General features: G+C 39.5%; 1 protein-coding gene across 13 annotated transcripts in view; it reads left to right on the top strand.

Moving 5' to 3' along the window:
* The window catches only part of LOC113007664 (LIM and senescent cell antigen-like-containing domain protein 1), a 37,056-nt gene extending 18,459 nt beyond the window's left edge, over positions 1-18,597 (top strand). For 4 of the 13 annotated variants that reach the window (XM_026144443.2, XM_080290352.1, XM_026144442.2 and 1 more), the window contains exons 2-11: positions 6,830-6,989; positions 8,928-8,994; positions 9,153-9,273; positions 11,349-11,498; positions 11,754-11,904; positions 13,100-13,192; positions 14,685-14,733; positions 14,966-15,041; positions 15,395-15,582; positions 16,969-17,608. In XM_026144443.2, the coding sequence (XP_026000228.1) occupies positions 6,830-6,989; positions 8,928-8,994; positions 9,153-9,273; positions 11,349-11,498; positions 11,754-11,904; positions 13,100-13,192; positions 14,685-14,733; positions 14,966-15,041; positions 15,395-15,536 (1,009 nt within the window). In that variant the 3' untranslated portion in view covers positions 15,537-15,582; positions 16,969-17,608. Of the gene's footprint in view, positions 1-699; positions 1,045-5,706; positions 5,786-5,815; positions 5,981-6,829; positions 6,990-8,927; positions 8,995-9,152; positions 9,274-11,348; positions 11,499-11,753; positions 11,905-12,323; positions 12,417-13,099; positions 13,193-14,684; positions 14,734-14,965; positions 15,042-15,394; positions 15,583-16,968 lie in introns of those variants that run through there. The other 9 variants (XM_080290350.1, XM_080290353.1, XM_080290348.1 and 6 more) reach the window with 7 other exon arrangements.
* The last annotated feature ends 1,009 nt before the right edge of the window (positions 18,598-19,606 follow it).

Here is a 19,606-nt window from a genome sequence, read left to right on the forward strand (position 1 = left end):
CTGTTTTTTCCTGCATGTGTTAGCTACTTACCTCGTATCAGGAGGCTGATTACGCATTCAAGTCTGGCCCCTGCAGGCTTGCCGAACACACTGCTGCTTGGTTTCTTTCACAACTGTGTTTATCCAATGATGTCTTACATGAGATGGAATAAACAGTAATCTGTTACACTGTTATTCTCTCTGTTCCTGGTTTGTACTGGACTCTTTTAGGCTCTTTGCGTCGCTGTCTGACATTCCCGCTTTGCGCAATCCTCAGTTGGAGCCACATTGTTAGATCTCCCAGAAAGCTGAGAGCTCCAGCTGTTTAACACAAACACACACACAGAGATTGATAGCATGAGGAGATATCAGGCGAAGACAGTTTATATATTGGGGATTTCAAAAATTAAAATAATGCTGTGTGTGTGTGTGTGTGTGTGTGTGTGTGTGTAAGTGCGATCTGACACAGTGACCTCTGCCTGGACAGGCGTCAGGGTGGGCCTTTCAATTTCAGCAACCTGCCCAAGAATAGACAGCGAGTTTGGAAAAGTGTGTGTGTGTGCTGAGAGTTGATGGGGGAGTGAGAGAAAGGGGGGGAGTATGTCCATGAGAGAGGGTGTGTGTGTGTGTGAGAGAGAGAGAGAGAGAGAGAGAGAGACTACTCCCAGTGTAGTGTGATTGGTGTTTTGCTCTCCTTCTTGCTATGTGGATTACGGCTCTCCCTGCCTACTGCATTCCTGCTGCTGGAAACGAACACTGAAGCATCCCAAAGCATTTTTACTGGAGTGTAAGGACTTTTAATAGCATTTCTCTTGAGCCAGCGGTAGGCGGACTATTGCTGTTAATTCAGATAAGCATGGATATGAACGGACGTGGAATGCCTCCATCGATACCTGAGGATGAAGCTGTACACCACAGTCCTCACAGCGAGATGAACGGCTACCATCAGAGGCTTCAGGGCGGTGGAGGAGATGGAGCGGAGGATGAGGTCCCCGTGTCCAAATCACAGAGGCGGAAGAGTGATGTGAAAGTCTACAAGGAGTTTTGTGATTTTTATGCTCGCTAGTAAGTAGATCAGAAGTAAGATTTTATTGTGACTTGGAGACCTCTAACCACAGATTTCTGTGAGTGTAGTAAGAAAAGATATACCTCAGTGTAGGATGTTGAATGTGCAAATTGTGCCTTGAGGTGTGTAGTAGTCTTCTGCTTTCCCCTTTCAGCTGCCCAACTGCCAAAATATCGACAGGACTTAAAGAGTTGTCTTCTTTGCCTGGCTGTATGATGACTGGTATCATCTCATTCTCAGCTTAAGAATATGCTTTTTGTAACCAACATGCCAATTGAAGTGGTAGCAGTGCACACAAAAAGGGATTATGACAGAGAAATTGTGGGTTAAGGACTTTGCTCATTTGCTGACGTAGCGTTAGTGTGTTAACCCCGAGCTTACGGCCGTGTTACAGAATGTGAAGAATTCTGATTTATTTACTGGGCTTTATCAGCTTAAGCTTCCTTAGGTGCCATGTTTGTGCAGGGATAGCTCTGAGCGCTACAGGAGGGAGCACACAGGAAGAGTTATTTTTGTGCCAAGGGGGGGAGTTGTTATGCAAAGCAGAATATGCTGGCTGGCATTTGAAGTATGTGTGCCTGAAACACAGGAAGGCTAAATATACATACTTTATTTCTGACTGATCAGGGTACATCATCACATGTGGGAAAGCATGAATGTAGGGTCACCCACAGGTTTCTCTAAAGGACGCTTAGAGGCCTGTCATCGGAAGCAGTCAATAGAGACAGAAGAGACAGAAAATTTTGTTTTGAGGAAAGCAAGAGCCGTGTCAGTCGTGTAAAACATTGAAATGGAACTTTTCAATATAATATTTCTTTTCGTGTGCTAAGACAGTCATTTCATCCACTGATTTTAGCTCTATCTTTGAGCCTGCCCCTCCCTGTAATCCAACTTTTCGCTGACTGGCTGCACCTAGCAAACAAAAGGTTTGAACAGCAGATGGGTGGGGTTTCTGTGCTCGCAGCCTAAAATGGTCATGTTAGGAATATCCGTTCTCAATGACATCATACAGGGGCCGAGTCAGGAAACCGAGCTGTTGGTTCACGGGGATTACTGGCACATGTGCTGACATCATTTTTTAAAAATTTGGCTATTTTTACTGTGAGCCCTCACCAGTGTAATAAGGCAATTCTTATTTGTAAATCTGTGTTGAAATCATTCTAAGAAAAGCTGAAATTTACCATTGCATGGTCAGAACAGTCAGGTTTTTTATATTAAAGATATAAGAAGAATGAGAAAACACTGAAAAATCAAATCAGAAGACCTGAAGATAAATGGAGACCAGAGAAGGCAGAGTAGAGAGAACAGATGGTGCTCATAAAAAACGATTTTCTTTATCCACTCTTATCCACTTTATATTCACTGTGGAGTTTTAAGAAATCTGGACCCATTTTAATTGTATTAGAAATCATTTTGCCTTCTCTTGACTTGTCCATATGAGCAGTTCATGCAGAAGCTGGTGAGACTTTTTTTTCAGCCTACACGGCCTTAAAAAGAGCCGGATTGTCATTGATTGCACCAGGCTTAAAGAAACAACGTATTTTCTCTGAAATCTGCATCTCTGGCTTGTCTTTGGCTCACACAGAGTGCTAGAAGCTGATAGCAGAGTGGAAATGCCTAAAGGATGTATCACTTCCTCCCACCAAGCCTGTGGACAGGGCAGGGCTCTCAGTGTGTTTGATATCAGCCCAGACAGGGCATATAAAACAATATGCGTCTGATAAGCATGTGAGGAGTGGAAACATCTTGTTTCAATGTGTTCATGTTAAAAGAACCTCCACTCACTCTACCCGTTTGATGTAGCGCGCATTCTTAAAGCCATTTGGCAGACATTTGGAATGATGACCAGTTTAGAGTAAAGCCCTAAACAGTGAGTTAAAATGTCTTGAAGTTTATGGAGTTCTTGATGATTCCCAAGTTGGTGTGAGTTTAAATGAACAGATGGCATCACTCCATAAACATCCTTCAACGGCCTTGTGTGCGTACTTCTGTTGCTTAGATACACTGTGGTATTGTGACCTTTAAAACAAAGCAGCGAAGCCGGGACAGTCCCGCTATTCCCTTGTCATTGTTCCTTTATCTCTGCAAATGTCTGCACATTCCCATTCACCTCCAGTTTGTCTTAAGTGTTAGGAGGTGTTGTTATTCTGAGCAGGGGGCATATGCTTTTATTAATTAACAGTGAATGTTGCAGTTTTGGCATTTGATTGCTTTCTGTGCTTGAGGTCGAGATGAAAGTAGTCCAAAGTTCAGCCTGAGTATAATTTGTAACAGAAGTGGGTTTGGAGAGTTATGACAATATAAAGGATCAGATTGGGGAGAATTGTGTAGAGATTGCCATACCGGATTCATTTGGTCAGATCTCTGTGCTCGGTCTAACAAATCCTACCTTTAGGAGTAAATACAGACTGGTCAGATGCACACAGGACCAATCAGCCAAATATTAGATGATAGTATAGCCAAAACTTGTCAACATCTATAAAAACTAGATGCTGTAAATTTGAGCTGACTGTTTGACAGATGTGTTGCACATTTTTCATAATAGATTCATTCAGTTTGAGAGAGAGCGTAGTTTGCCCGTTGCCAGATCAGATTGGCTTGTGTTCCATTTTGTAAATCAAAATCAAAACATCCAGCTGTGTGCCAGCTGTTCATGTGTCAGATTTTCTTTTTATTTAAATGAACTAAACGTTTGGGGGTTTTAACTGTGTGTTGTGACAAATTTTGCAGATGTGATGGTTGACAGAAGAAAAGATTGCAAATAATTCTTTTTGTTTTTTGAGGATGGTTTCATGAATCTCTGTTGCAGGTTTTTGGGTGTGCCTCATAATGTGCTGCTTGTTCTGGCACCGGTTTTTGCAACATAAGGAAATATTAGCCTGGGGCCCACCCCCAGTGATGCATTACAGTTGTGTTTTTAGCAGTACAGCAGTAAAAAAATGTAAGGACTGGTTGTGTGGCTGGCAGAGTTGCACTCAGAATACAGCACATGGAAACAAGAGGATTAAACTAAGCTAAAAATGCTTTTATTAAACTAAAATGAAGTATAAAATAACACAAGCTAAGGAAGGTATAAAAAAAACCCTTTAATAAAGATAATGCAAGGGAGAATACAACCATGAGAGAAGATGTGACAAAAACAAGGGAAGACTGAGGCAATAGATACAAACAAAGGATAACGAGAGAATGGGAAACAGATGAGAACACAGCTGGAGATAACTAGCATAATGCCTAAGGAGGAAGTAAAACTAGACACAAGATACAGGGAGGAACAGACACCAAAATAAAACAGGAAAAGACTGACACACCCAGACTAAGACAACCAGGCTTAACACAGACAGAAGACAAAACATGGAGACCAAAGACAAGGAACAGAGTGGGAATACACAAAGGGGATACACAACCTTCAATTAACTAAATGCACAGATAATTGAACAGTAACCTTAAGATCATAAGAGAAAGCCCGAATGTCAACAAACAGAATACAGAACCATGACACCAAGAGTAATCAAAAATACGAAACCAGAGAAACCCAAAGTTTCTCAAAACAAACAATTCTGATTGTCGAGCAAAACAGCAATAGCTGTTCTGTGTCCTGTGTACTGTTTGTTTGTATATGTGTCTTTTTGGCTGCTGTTACAACCAAATTTCCCCTTGTGGGACAATTAAAGGATTATTCTATTCTATTCTATTCTATTCTAATAGCTGCTGCCTGTCTCAGGTTTTCAAGCTTTTTTAAAAAAAAAATCATTAGACCACATCTGTTCTGTTTTGTTTGGGGTTTTTTGTTCTGTTTTGTCTTCTGTATGAATCCATGTTAGTGCATGCACTCACATTTCTTGGATGGACGAGCATTAACTTTAGTGTGTGTGTGTGTGTGTGTGTGTGTGTGTGTGTGTGTGTGTGTGTGTGTGTGTGTGTGTGTGTGTGTGTGTGTGTGTGACTGGTCTTTCCCACATTACTTTCTCTTTTGACTCAGTATATCTTTCAGCTGTTATGATGTTGGTGGACGATACTACATCAGGTGTGTCCTGGCATGACCCTTGTTATTATTATTCTTTAGGGAAATATGTTACAGAAAGAAATTCCTTACAGATGTAAAATCAATGGTAGGAAACAATAAAATATTTTTTATAATTAAGTTAGAGAAATAAGGTTGGACTTATTAAATAGGGGGGAAAACCCTGGGTACCCTAAAGAGGAGCCGTCTAGAGGACTACTCATACATTAATAGCAGTTCTTTTGTAAGCCATAGGAGTTGATGCAGATAAGAAAGTAGTTTACTCAGTATGGCAAAAACAATTTGCAGGGAAGTGGCAACCAGAGACCATGGAAATGAATATTTGGTAACCACAGGTGTGTCACGGTTCTGGGTCAGTTTGACCCAGTATTTTGAGTTGTCATGTTTTTGCAGGTTTAGTTTAGTTCCATGTGTCATTTTCTGTCTGTCTCTCTATGTCGAGTCTGCGTCTTAGTGTGATGGTTTCTTGTTCCTGTTTTATTGTGAAGGTCTGCGTCTCATGTGAGTGTGTTCAGTTTTACCTCTGTCTTGTCTTGTTGATTATTCCCAGCTGTGTCCACCACCTGTGTGTAATTCCCCTGTGTTTCTCTGTGTATTTAAGTCGTGTCCTCTGTCATTGTAGTTGCTGGTCCGTCCGTGTATCCACCATGTTTCTTCCGTGTGTTCCCCGCTGTCACCATCTTATGCCGTCGTCCACCTTGCTTCATGTTTGAGTTTCGGTTCGTATTCAGTAGTTTAGTTGTCTCCAGTCTAGTTTATTTCGTGCTCCATTTGCTGTTTGTCTATATTTATTTCGTGTTCAATAAACCACCTTCACTTCTCCACTACTGCCTGCGATTGGATCCTCATTTGTTATTTTCACACGGCTCTTCTCACCCGCCGTGACAAGGTGAAGTAACGGTTGGCAACACAAAGTAGGTAGGAGCTGAGATAAACTTTGTGACTGACTGAAGCAACCATGAGTGAGAGTAAAGAAGAAAAAAAAGAGAGTAAAGAATACTGTTGACTGAGATATGACCTGGTACTTAATACAATAGAGGGCTTACCTTGGATACTAGAGCCTGGGATGGTGGCAAGCAACCAGCAGTCACCTTCAAAGCAATGCACGGAGTGACTTGGTTCCCAGCTTTAGGATTAATGAAGGCCAATAAACCGGATTATAGAATACACAGTTATGTTTTCTTAGCATTATGAACCACCTTTAAACCACACAATGATGCCTGCAACAGACAAAAGGCAATGCCCTGACTCAGAGTAAAGTATGGTGTCATCTGCATAAAGCTGCATTTTAGCAGTAAATCAATTCTTTTAAATTGTGTTTTTAAAAATAGAAAAAAACGGGTCTAAAATTTAACCGTGGGGGACTGTCCAGAAAACTTGACTTGTATCCATCTGTATAAACACAGTGAGATATATCCGCAAGCTAGCTCCTGAACACAGTCACCCAAACCAACATCACTGAGTCTGCCTAAGAGCAGGGTTTGCTCAAGAGAATCAGATGCCTTGGATAGATCAACAAACATGGTAGCACAATGTGTCTTTCTGTCCAAGTGAATAATAATGTCATTTGTTACTAACATACCTGCTGCTATGGCACTATTTCTTTATTTGAAGCCAATAATATCTTGAGCGAAGCGAGTTTTGCTTCAGTTGCAAAAGCTTTTTGTAATGATTATATTTTATTTAAGGTTTATATCAACTAATCTTTTGAGTACAGAAATATACTTTGTCCTTGATTTTAAGTTTGTTTTTCTTCTCCTCAGCAACATGGCCAATGCACTGGCCAATGCCATGTGTGAGCGCTGCAAGAGTGGCTTTGACCCAGTAGAGAAGATAGTGAACAGCAATGGGGAACTTTACCATGAACAGTGCTTCGTGTGTGCCCAGTGTTTCCAGCAGTTCCCAGAGGGGCTCTTCTATGAGGTAACATCTTTTTCTTTACTAATCCCATAAAATATGCATGATGGTACCATGATGGTTTGTGCATTATAATAAACACCTGCTAATTGTGTCAACTTTTTATAGCAGATATGCTTCATTGCCTAACAAAGCTTACAATGCAGCTTAACAATAAATTGACCTTCTTTATATAGTTAGATCAATGTTTAGTGTGAGGGAACTGTCCAGTTAAAGTAAATAAAGAAGGGTGAGCACAACCTTAAAGGATTATTGGATTATTAGAAGCTCTCTTCCAGTAAACCGTTTGCATACTTGACACAGGGCCAGATGTTTTACCGGCTCCAGAGAACCTGTTAGCTCTGATCAGTAAATAAACATCAAAGCCAAGGATGTTAGATGTCATTCCTCATGCTACATGCTCCTATAAATACTCAGATAAAGATTAGCTGCCACATTGTGTGACAGTAAATACTGGAATGGCTGGTAATGAGTTTTTTGTTTTGCTTTTGAAGTATCAGTATCAGCCTCACAACTTGTGCATCCTTGATGATTGTGCTGTACTTCTTGTCATTTTGTCAGCTTTTGCTCATCACTGCTGTGTCAGTTGATACATATTACCTGTAAAATGTAGATTTAAAAGAAAACCCTCTTGATAAGAATGATAATAAAACTCTTGTTTTAAAGGGAAGACTTAATATATAAAGTTTAAATACAGTTAAATGTATACAAAGAAATATGTACAAAAGCCTGTTTATTCTTTTTATATTCTAAAACTGGGTTACAACAGTGTGGGTTTAATTCCCCCTGCCGAACAGATTGAAACACCCCTTCTGTTATTTGACCCCCACCCCCAAACCCACTTTCTTTTCCTGCATATCCTTTAATCGTTCAAAGGAATTATCATTTTTCGTCATTAGACGGTCCATTTTTCCGACACCCCTGTTACTGGATTGTAGCCTGTAAGTGTCACATTCATGATATAATAAAATATAAACTGTGGCAGTCACTCATCCAGATTAACCTTTAGAAAGCTCGGTCATGACACTGCTGTTACACCCAGACAGTGGGACGAGAGATTACCCAGTGGTGCGTGAAGTCAATTTATGCATTTCAGTTTTCTCCAACTGAGAAACAATGACACTGTGCACTCATAAGGTAGCAACTTGTCAATCAAAATATGTACTTTTTTGTTAAATTTCACTCTAACTGGCACCTTAAATAACCAAATAAACATCACGCTGTGCTGAACACTTGAAACTAGTGATGCATGTGGTTGCAAGTGGATGCTTGAGGTTTATGGCTTTTGCTGGGTAAATAATGTCTAAAACTTACAGACCGGTTAGTGAACCCCTGGAAGCCACATGGAAGTCACTAAGGCAAAATGGCAAAAACCTCCAAACTGATATTTTTTTGAGGTATAGCATGTTGCTCCAGTTGTATTTTGAATAGAAGTGATGGACTTGTCTACAAACATTTAACAGCTACTCTCCAGTAGTAAAACTGTGGAAAGGGCAACACAAACCAGAAATGCAAACAGTTTGCCCTCAAAATCATCGATTCGTTGTACTGCTGCTTGGCTGGAAGTTAGCAGGTATAGTTTGTCCAGATAACAATAAAGTACTAACAGTGGCCGTGGCAATCACTAGGAGGTTTTTAGTGCAACACTTTAGTTTAGTTGAAGACCCAGCAACCAGCAACGGCAGACGTCTCTCAAGCAATCTGCAGATGATGTCATGTAAGAAACCCCAATACAGTCCGATCTCTTTTTTTTAAACCAGAATCGCCCCCTGCTGGCCACTACAAAGAACTTCAAGGCTACATCCACCTTTTATTTACAGTCAGTGGTTCACACAGTATAATAATTAGAAGTTTGTGTATATTTTAGCTATTTGAGCTTTTTTTTAATGATATTGTTTGTCAGTGTTATGACTGTTCTAATCTATTTATGTGATCTGTTGACAGTTTGAAGGCAGGAAGTACTGTGAGCATGACTTCCAGATGCTGTTTGCACCTTGCTGCCACCAGTGTGGTGAGTACAGGGAATTAATTAAATCCATCTTTTTTTACCTGCTACATTTGTTTCAAAGGGAGGATGTGGACTTTGTTTCTCTTGACATAATTAATGTCTGCGTAACGTTTGCATTATCATGAACACACCTATTTAAACGTATTTTTTTTTTCTCCCAGGTGAGTTCATTATTGGCCGTGTGATCAAGGCAATGAACAACAGTTGGCATCCAGACTGTTTCTGCTGTGATATCTGCCAGGCTGTGCTCGCAGATGTTGGATTTGTTAAGAATGCTGGAAGGTCAGTCATCTACATCAACTCACCACAGTTTCGGTTGGGATTCTTTTTAAATGATGTCTTTTAACAGCTATAGAAAGCTACAGTTTTTTTTTTTTCTGTAATGCTTTTTATCAGGTACTTTATATTAGAGATGGACCGATCCGATATTACGTATCGGTATCGGTCCGATACTGACCTAAATTACTGGATCGGATATCGGAGAAAAATAAAAAATGTAATCCAATCCATTAAATATCATGAAAGCACCTCACAAAACTTGCAACACCCGTAACTCACCTCAGAACGTTAGCACGTCGGAGCAGTATGCATCATGTGATAGAGCGGCTGTGGCATGCAGGACCTGTTGGTGGTCTGGATAGCATTTGGAGCTTCGCTAGCAACCCGGCATTTCATCTCCGACAAAGTTATCCCCGAGAGAAGTAAAGCAAGTGTGTAAGTCCATCTCTGAATGTTTGTAAAGCATTCCTGCGTTAAGCTTAACAAGCGATATATGGAGCGACTGCCTCTTCTTGCTGCTACTTCAATCATGAAACTGCTTAATGATCAGCTGATCGGCTTTTCTGTCACGAGTCCGTCTCTCTTGTTTGTTTTTGGCCCACTTTGCACCAGAAAGAGGAAAAGAGTGGATAAACAACAGCAGCACGTTTAAGCTTGATCAGCTGTTGTTAGAATGTATTTAATATTACTTTCTACTCGAGGATCTTTTTCTACGTAGCTGACGGCTGGTAACTGTGCAGGGGCGGATCTAGCAAAGTTTAGCCAGGGGGGCCGATAGGGCATGAACAGGGAAAAGGGGGCACAAAGACATACTTTTCTTTCTTATTCTAATTTAAAATGTCTAGCTTTTAATAAATAATTATCTGACACCCAAAGTTTTAATTTGATGTAAAATGAATAGAAGTCAATTACTGTATATAGTGACTATTAAGTCTAATATATATACCCTAGTAAGCTATAGTACTTTTTCCTTTGGGGAGGTACCATCTGTGCAGTCTGCAATTTTGTTGAAGAAAGATGTTGAATCTATTTAATATTTCTTGAAAAATAATTGATTTCTGTGCATTTTTTTTCACACTGCATCAAATTAAGGTTGATTACGTCGATTAAGCATCATGAGGTGGAGTGTGAGGGGTGGTTCCCTATTTTTTATTTATTTATTTTTGTTGTTGCTGGGAGTTGGAACCCTATTAGTTAGGTTGCTTAATATTTACGCTAAGTACTTAAGTTTATTAGATTGATCAGTATTGCTGAACTATGAAATGGTTTTTTTTGCATACAGGTATAACAGAATAGCTTTAGTGTAGTTGTTGTTTTAAACTTGAGTATGAACTTATACAAAATGCAGCAAGATATTTTAAAAAAAAAACAGTTTTGTTGATTAAAAAAACACTATATCGGATTCATATCGGTATCGGCAGATATCCAAATTTATGATATCGGTATCGGTATCGGACATAAAAAAGTGGTATCGTGCCATCTCTACTTTATATAGAGCCTGTCTTACTCTCCCCTGACTTTTATATTGTCTTGGCTCAGCTCTGAAATCTTACACCAAAGCTCATAGATGTAAAACAGCCCTGAATTTTTCCCAACACCTTCCGACAGCGCTGAATGTGAAAACCAAAATATCTGGCACAGCTGGAACATATTAAACAGTTTTAACTTTGCTAGCCTCGTAATAAATAGTCAATCTATTGTCCAACCAAAATAAATGTGTGGTGGTTTTCACACCAATGAGCAAGCATCATTTGTTCTGCGTCTTGCAAGCTCTGCACAGGCAGCACCTTTGTTTAAGCCAAAATATTTCAAGTAGTTAAAAGTTCTACATATGAGGAAGTCCCAACCTAATTTTCACTGTTAGCCTCAGTTAATGTATAAAAACATGTCATGGACACATCTAACTCCTGTGAGAAGGATTTATGGAGGATACTTGTACCGGTATCTGTTTGATTCACTTGAATCACAGAAGACAAAACCAGATGTGGAAAGATCTACAAAACTCATAATTAGGTGATAAAGCATCTAAACAAGTATTCTGTCTTTCTATATTTCTCTCCCCCTTGCTGTCCCACCAGGCATCTGTGCCGCCCATGTCACAACAGAGAGAAAGCTCGGGGCCTCGGCAAGTACATCTGCCAGAAGTGCCACGCCATTATTGAGGAGCAGCCTCTGCTTTTCAAGAACGACCCCTACCACCCTGATCACTTCAACTGCAACAACTGCGGGTAAACAGAGACTTTCTATTAAAAAGAAAATCACCGTCAAACATGTTTGAAACAATTGTTAAACAAGGAGCATTTTCAGAAAGGCGTATTATTGCTCTCTGCTGGACAGGTTGTGTTATTGCAGCTGTGTGAAGCTATCTGATCATATTCACATATGCACTATTGTGTTGTGTACGTAAATGACAGCTAAATAAATCTCTTCAATTACAGTAAAATGTACTGGGATTGTTTATTGTGGGTTTTTTACCTTTTCAGTAAGGAGCTGACAGCTGATGCAAGGGAGCTGAAGGGGGAGCTCTACTGTCTACCCTGCCACGACAAGATGGGTGTCCCGATCTGTGGAGCCTGTAGGAGACCCATTGAAGGCCGTGTGGTTAATGCAATGGGCAAGCAGTGGCATGTGGAGGTGTGATAATAAAACAACCGAAAAGCATATGAAAACAGCTTTAGTTACATTAACTTGGCTCAATTTATTCACTGAAAATAGAGTCACCTTGAAGGAGGTAATATTTCAGTGTGTTCATTTATTTAGTATGATTCGTCAGATTGTATGTGGATCTATTTTAAATCTAAATGATGTATTCTTTGGTTATTTTCCTTTTCTGTATTTAGAACAAACACAGTAATTCTCAGCTGGATTTCATAGAGAAAAGAAAATGATTGCTTTCTATTATCTATATTTTATCCTAGTGAAAAATGTGCCATACTTTTTATCCATATTTTTTACCTCCACAGTTACGTTTATTGGCTTTATTTTTCCTATTTACATCTCTATTCTTACATATTTCCTTGCATATTTTCCTGTCTTCCCTCCTCCACATGTAGCATCATGTGTGCACTGTGTGCGAGCGCCCGTTTCAGGGTCACCCGTTTTATGAGCGAGGCGGTCGTGCCTATTGTGAGAGACACTTTGATATGGTGAGGGGATTAAGCACCGGCCTTACGTTGGTTACCGCCCCGCCTCCCTGCCTGGCTACAGTCACCCGGCCTCCATACAAGGGGTTACACAAGTATAAAAGTTTTCTAATCAGTCTTTCAACTAAAAAGTGGATATCTTGGCAAACTTTTTTCTTGGGGCCTAATCATACTTCCACCTTAATTTCAAACGAGGTGCTTTTCCTGACTTAACATTTAAGGGTATCTAGAGAGCTTTATTGTCCTGTGACATCTAGAGCTCTGTCTGAGAGTTTATATGTGCTACCAGAAAAAGATAGTGGCTGTATATATAGTATTTATTTTGTAAATGAATGTTAGCATTTAAAAAGTGGATTGTAAAACTATTCACCAAAATCAGCTATTTAAAAAATCCATGCCCTCACATTAATCAAAAATATGTTATATCTCGTAGCTGAGATATGATTTTTATTCATTACCATCATAAAAATGTTATATTTTCCCAATATCCTCTAGAGGTCAGTATTCTGACTTCTCAACTCTCTGTATGGATGCAGTAACAAAACCTTTGAAACAACTGATCTATTTATGTTCTGATAATATCTAAGCCGGACTGTGCTGCTACCTTTAACACAGTCTGAGTGTGGGGTACTGTACTGACTGATGGCTGTGCTAACCATGTGTGCCTGGCTTGGGTTTGCTTGCAGCATTTTGTGTGTGCTAAGTGTGAGAAACCTTTCCTGGGACACCGTCACTACGAACGCAAGGGCCTGGCCTACTGCGAAACGCACTACAACCAGGTAACACACACTGGTACTCGAAATATTAATGTGGAACACCAAAATAGAAATTGAAACATGCTGTTATGTTTAGCCTGTTGTGAAACTCGCATTTCTCTGTCTTAGTTTATGGTATGCATGACTCCGTCAGTATCAGTAACAGAGTTTACATTAGCAGTGAACTGGAACTGTGTGTTCGTCCACAGCTGCTGAAGTATAAAATAAAGATGAAAACGTGAAAATTTGCAGTCGAACATCGAAATGGACAATTTTTTTCTTTCATATGCTTACTGGACACTTTATTGGGTACACCTGATCAACAAATTGGTGTAGCTGACATGAAAGCATCGCCCCATCTTGCCCTGTACTAACAGCTCAGGCTCCTGGTGTCATTTGAGAATCATTAAAACACCTACTTCAGTATTGTTCCTGACCATGCCCATCACTTTATGACCACAGTGTACCCATCTACTGATGGCAGCTTCCAGTAGGATAACAGACCATGTCGCAAAGTTCAGATCATCTCAAACAGGTTTCTTCAACATGACGAGTTCACTGTGCTCAAATAGCCTTCAGTCACCAGAGCTAAATCCAATAGAGCACCTTTGGGACATGGTGGAAGATCATGGATGTGCAGCTGACAAATCTGCAGCATTTGTGTAATACTATCATGTCGATATGCACCAAAATCTTTGAGGAATTATTACAGCACTTTGTTGAATTTTTGCCATGAAGAATTAAGGCAGTTAAGTTTCCAAAAGGAGGTTCAACCAGGTACTAACAAAGGTGTACCTAATAAAGTGACCATAAGTGTATGTAAGCATTATGGATCTGTTCCAGATATACACGTATTAGTTTTTGTCCAGTGAGTCTAAACCACTTGCACAGGTAGATATGTGTAACATTGAAAGAGATATTTCTCTTGTCCCAATGCAATTAGCATGATCATGATCATAGATCTATAATATTATATCAAAATGCTTACATTTTTTGGTGGACTTTATCTCTTTATCATCTAAATCATTATTGACTAAAATCTCAATGAGATAAACGCATGTAGAAGCGAGCCGAGCAAAAAGCTCAGGTTTCTGATGTTTTTTTTCTACTAATGAGCTCGGCACAGACTTCCATGATCGTAAGGAGTTTGCTATTATAGGCACTGATTTGGTGGGGAGCAATCAGGAAAGCAGGTTTTCCGAAAATTAATCAGGAGATTTTTTTTTTCTTCGTAAAGGAGCCTTAAAGCTAGTCTTTCTCATACATCTATATGAGACACGTTACATCAGTGTTCACTTCAGTGGATCTCAAAGATGATTGTCAATGTAACAACTCCACCTAGTGTTCGAAAGCTTTAATGGATCTTTTTTCTTTTTCACTCCAAATGCCTTGTAGCCTGCGCTTGTTTCTGTGCCTTCTGAGCACAGTACTGTGTGTCATGTGAGCCTCAATAAAAACTGATAAGATGTACCAGTGCATTGTTAACCTTTTGTTTCTCTCTCCTCATCACATGCAGCTGTTTGGAGATGTTTGCTACCACTGCAATCGTGTCATTGAAGGCGATGGTGAGGAAGTTAATTTTAATAAATATAATGTATAATGGCTGTTTACATCAGCATTGTTTTTTTGTTTTTTTTACTTTTACTGCTTCTTTATTATATTGAATTTAACTTGATTTCTTCTCATGGTTTGCCTTGAGAATTATTTGTAGCCTGAACTTCACACCAACATTAGTTTAATTTAAACTATAAGTCTACAATCTGCCTCATGTGGCTGCTCCTTCTGCTTTTTTCCCAGTGGTGTCTGCTCTTAACAAGGCGTGGTGTGTCAACTGTTTTGCCTGCTCTACTTGCAACACCAAGCTCACCCTGAAGTAAGTTTTGAAGACAATTCAAGCTGAATTATGAATCTCTGAAGGCTCTCTGTAGACTTTCACATGTGATATGTTTGACGGTTTCTCTGTGTAGTCTGTCACGTTTCTTTTCACTATCCTCCATATGAGACTGTTTGCTGCTGCTACCAAACTGTTTTTTCTTACCTTTCTCTTATGCTGTGTCTCTGATGGCTTATTTCTTCACCTCACCTTCCTTTCATCGTCCTCCTGTCTTGTCCCACTTTCCCCCTTCCCTCTCCTTCATTCCTTTCCCTTCATCTTCTCTCTCTGCCCCTCCTCATGTCTTCCTCCTCTTTCACATTTCCATCTCTGCTTCCTCCCTGCTCTATCAGGGATAAGTTTGTGGAGGTGGATCTGAAGCCGGTGTGCAAACACTGCTATGAGCGCCTCCCTGATGACATGAAACGTCGGCTGGCCAAGCGAGAACGTGACTCAAAAGAGAAGAAGAAGAAACTGATACCCATGTGTCTGTGATCCCTCTCTTTCTGCTCTCTCCTTACTTCAGCTGATTTTTCCTTTGGTCAGTTTTTGTCTTCCTTGCTATCTGTTTCAGTTTTTTCCTACTTTCCATGCCACTTTTAACCCTTAGATCACTGATACACTGAGTTCAGTTGGCTTCCAAGGCATGAAACAAAAATACGAGCAGAGAATTGTAGATGACTGAGTATATCTGAGTGACGTAAGACCGGGAACATTTCAGCAAAATGTTCTTTTCCTAGTCGGAAATGCTAGTAAGGATTTAAGCCGGTACTCTTGTAAACTCTGCTGTGCAAACAGGAAAATCAGATCAATCACAGGTTGAAGGGAAAGCTTTGTTTCATGGGTCTCCCAGTCTGTCTGATGTAAGGCGCAAAGCCGTAATCATTTCCGGCAGCTTTCTGGCATCAGCTGTTGAAATTCCGAGGTCCTAACAGTTATGACACGTGCGCCACTCCATACAGCGATTATCTACTTTGGGAGGGAAGGCTGTTCAGGGGCAGCTGGCGGAAATTGGTTAGGGAGCTGGCCAAGTTAGTAGAAGTGAACACAATCAGAAGGCACCCAAAGACCTTCGACATCTCTGTAAATATTTTCTTGTAACTCTGTGTCAGCACACACATTGATTTCTGTCAAGGAAAACACAGCCAAGATTCTGTTCATTCAGGAATTGTTATTCATCAAAAGGCATTAAGAATGCCCATGAATCCCAGCATTAAACAGACATAAATTAGGACTGCTTGAAAAACAATGATCAGAATGACTTCATTTAAAGTTGAGACTGCAATTATTAAAAGAGGGATGCGTGTTTCTGTCATCTTGATCATGTCTCAGCCTTGTAGGGTGTCAGTTTTTGTTATGAAGGGTGGGAAAAGATGAGGTCAAGTTGAAAGAAAGGCAGATGTGAAATGTAAATATTAGGTCAGAAGTCAAATGTGACATGATACTTTGAATGCAGAGTATAATGTGATTTTTAGAATCCCCGTATACCAGTATCAGTATCCAAATTTAAGTCTTAAGTTAAGACAGTTGTCTTCTTCTTGTGTATTGTCTTAAAGATAAAAATATGATTAATTGCAGCACCCTACCAGAAACGCAACTGGGAAGGTGTGCATCTTTGTCCAGGATTTGGGGTTTTGAAATAAAGGTCTGAAAAATAACATTCAAAATTCAGACGTTGCTACGTCCAATTTTTGCAGGAATCAGAGTTTTAATGATGGAATTAAAATGTATTCAAAAAATTGGATTTTAAAAGTAATCTCTGAGACTTGTCAGAAACGGGCTTCTGAAGGAATGAGATCATTACAGTGATGCTACACAAATCATATGTTACAAAATAGCAAATAGGTCCTCTCACCTGGAGACAATATCCTCTACTGATCACTGACCAGTCTTCTGAAATACAGCTGTTTCTCTCTCTCTCCCACAGGAACAAGTTTGTGGAGTTTGACATGAAGCCGGTGTGTAAGAAGTGCTATGAGAAATTCCCCCTGGAGCTGAAGAAGAGACTGAAAAAGCTGTCTGAAACTGTTGCAAGGAAGTAAAAACACAGTGGAGCAGCTGGAGAGGGAAAGATAGACGAGACCGTGATGTGGCCGTGTACAAGCCCAGAATTAAAATAAAGAATTTGTGTGTTTTGCAACTGCTATGTTGCATTTAGGTTGGTTATAGCTAGAAAGCATTGCGCTTTCAATTTCATGTGCCTGCAGCCGGCAGCTCCGCAGTCACATTGTCGGTCTGACAGCTTTAACATTGTGCCTTGTACCATTTTTGCAGAATTGCTCCACTGTGTGTTTTACACATGCCTGCTAATTTCCTATATTTAAAAAAGTGACATGAGTTTTAAGAGTACATGGAAAGCTGGAGGTAATATGATGACTTAAAAGCTTTGCCACCACCTTTATTGAAAAATATTACTGCTTCATTATTATAACAATCAAGTAAGCCCAAAGAAAGAAAATGTCCTAAATGTGTAAATAACCTCAAATATTTCCAACTTGTATCATTTTATGTAATAGTAGTGTTTATTTCCATTAATATTATGCATAAGTATTTTGTCTGCCTTTTTTTTTTTTTTGTTTTTTGGACCTACATTTTAATATACAGCATGCTACAGAGGTGGACTCGACCATCACCTGCAGTATGTTGGATTGCCTTGTTACTGTATGTGCTATGTATCTTTGTGTGGCATGATCTCTGTGCAAATTGGTATTTATTCAGCATTTTTTTTTAAGTTTGCGTTTACAATCTGAATTAATTCAATACAGCCAAAGTGCCGAGGGTGAAATTTTGATTTATTAAATACATGTGAGTGAATAACTGTTACCTGTCAGTGTTCTATAAAACAATCCCTCCCCCGCCTCGATGTGCTGTCAACAAATATTGATCATAACAAGCGTCTGAGCCACAGGATTTATTGAATGGTTACTGCAAACTCACTGTGTGTTACAACATGACGGCTTGTAGCATGTACAGAGACCGGATGTGGGATTGATGTTGAACGTTTCCTCTGTTGTTTGTAATCCAGGGAAAGTGATCCTCTTAGGGAGGTGTACCGACTTCCTCGGGGCTCAGACCCACTTAGGAAAGAAAGCCAAACTGGTCTCATTCTTGCAGAATGCTTCACATGAGCTGCATTTTATCACAAAGCTTTGCTTAAAATACAAGCTCTATAGATAAACACATTCCACTATTTTATCATTATAAAGTGTATGTTACTGCTGTGCATTTCAGTGCAGATGGCACAACTTTCTCTATGTCATATAGAAGTAAAACTATCCGCTGGGCTGATTGTTGTGAGGCAGAATTTCGGCACCTCGAGCCACAAATAGTTCAGTGCATGGTTTTATTTGATACTTTACTACTCTGATGGACTGAGATGACTCTGTGCAAACAGATACTGCTCTGATACTGGATATCATCATTGCAATGTTTGCGAGCAGATTTATTCATGTTAACACACCAAAGTGCATGTTCTCAACTTGAAATTTGGAAAGTTGTTTATTATATTTAATGGCGTTCTGACACTTCATCAAAATAAACACATATGCCAATGCTACCGGTGTGTGTGTAGTGATTTATTTGGTTTACAGCTTCTTACCATTCTTGAAGTGTAATGTGAAACCAGCAGCAGGCTCAGGATTCACAAGTGTTGCGTAATGTTTAATGACACCCCAATTTTCACATACGGTATGTTGCATTCGGGTCCACGTTAAATGGGAACATGCTTGATTTTTATGTTTATCAAGTATATTAGCAGCATCTCCACATTCTCATATACACACACATATGAAATGACTCAGAGGACTACTAATGGACATTATGCACATGTGTGCAACACTAAACAGCCATTAGCATCTGCAGGATAGTCAATATGACAATCATAATCTGAAACAGCATCCATCTAACTTCAGAAGTTATTAAGAGCACAAATCAATAGAGTTCAAGACAAAATTGTTGGCCATATCCAGATGTTAGCTAACTCTCAGTCACATTCAGCTAACAGAAAATAATTAGAAATACAACTGCAACATGTTTGACTATTAAAATACCAGTTCAAAACATAAACTGATAGAATAAATATTTATTACTAGAATTATGCTGTAAGTTTATACAATGACAATCATGCAGAGTATAAAACTTTTGGGAATAAAGTTAAAGATAAAAAAATACAGGAAGATTAATCAGTGTACAATATCAACTAAAGAAAGGCAACATCCAAGATGATACATACTTACAGACAAAAGAACATCAGTTTTATTAATACATATCTTCAGAGTACACCAGCTGGAGTATTTTCATTTATATTCTACCTCCTTTTGCCTTCAGCACTGCCCTAATTCTCTGTGGTATGAATTCAATAAAGTTCTGGAAACATTTCTGTGAGATTTTGGTTCATGTTGAAATGATGGTTTACATTTTCAATAAATAAGAGATTACTGGTTTGATCGCAGGAGAAAACAAAAAATCTACCAAATCAAATATGTAGAATTACCTGCTGTGGTGGCCTTTTTACAAGCTGCTGAGTAGTACTGGCATGATAGCATCACGCAGATCCTGCAGATTTG

This window comes from Astatotilapia calliptera, chromosome 16 (genome assembly GCF_964374335.1).
Source record: "Astatotilapia calliptera chromosome 16, fAstCal68.1, whole genome shotgun sequence".
Classification (NCBI taxonomy): Eukaryota; Metazoa; Chordata; class Actinopteri; order Cichliformes; family Cichlidae; genus Astatotilapia; species Astatotilapia calliptera.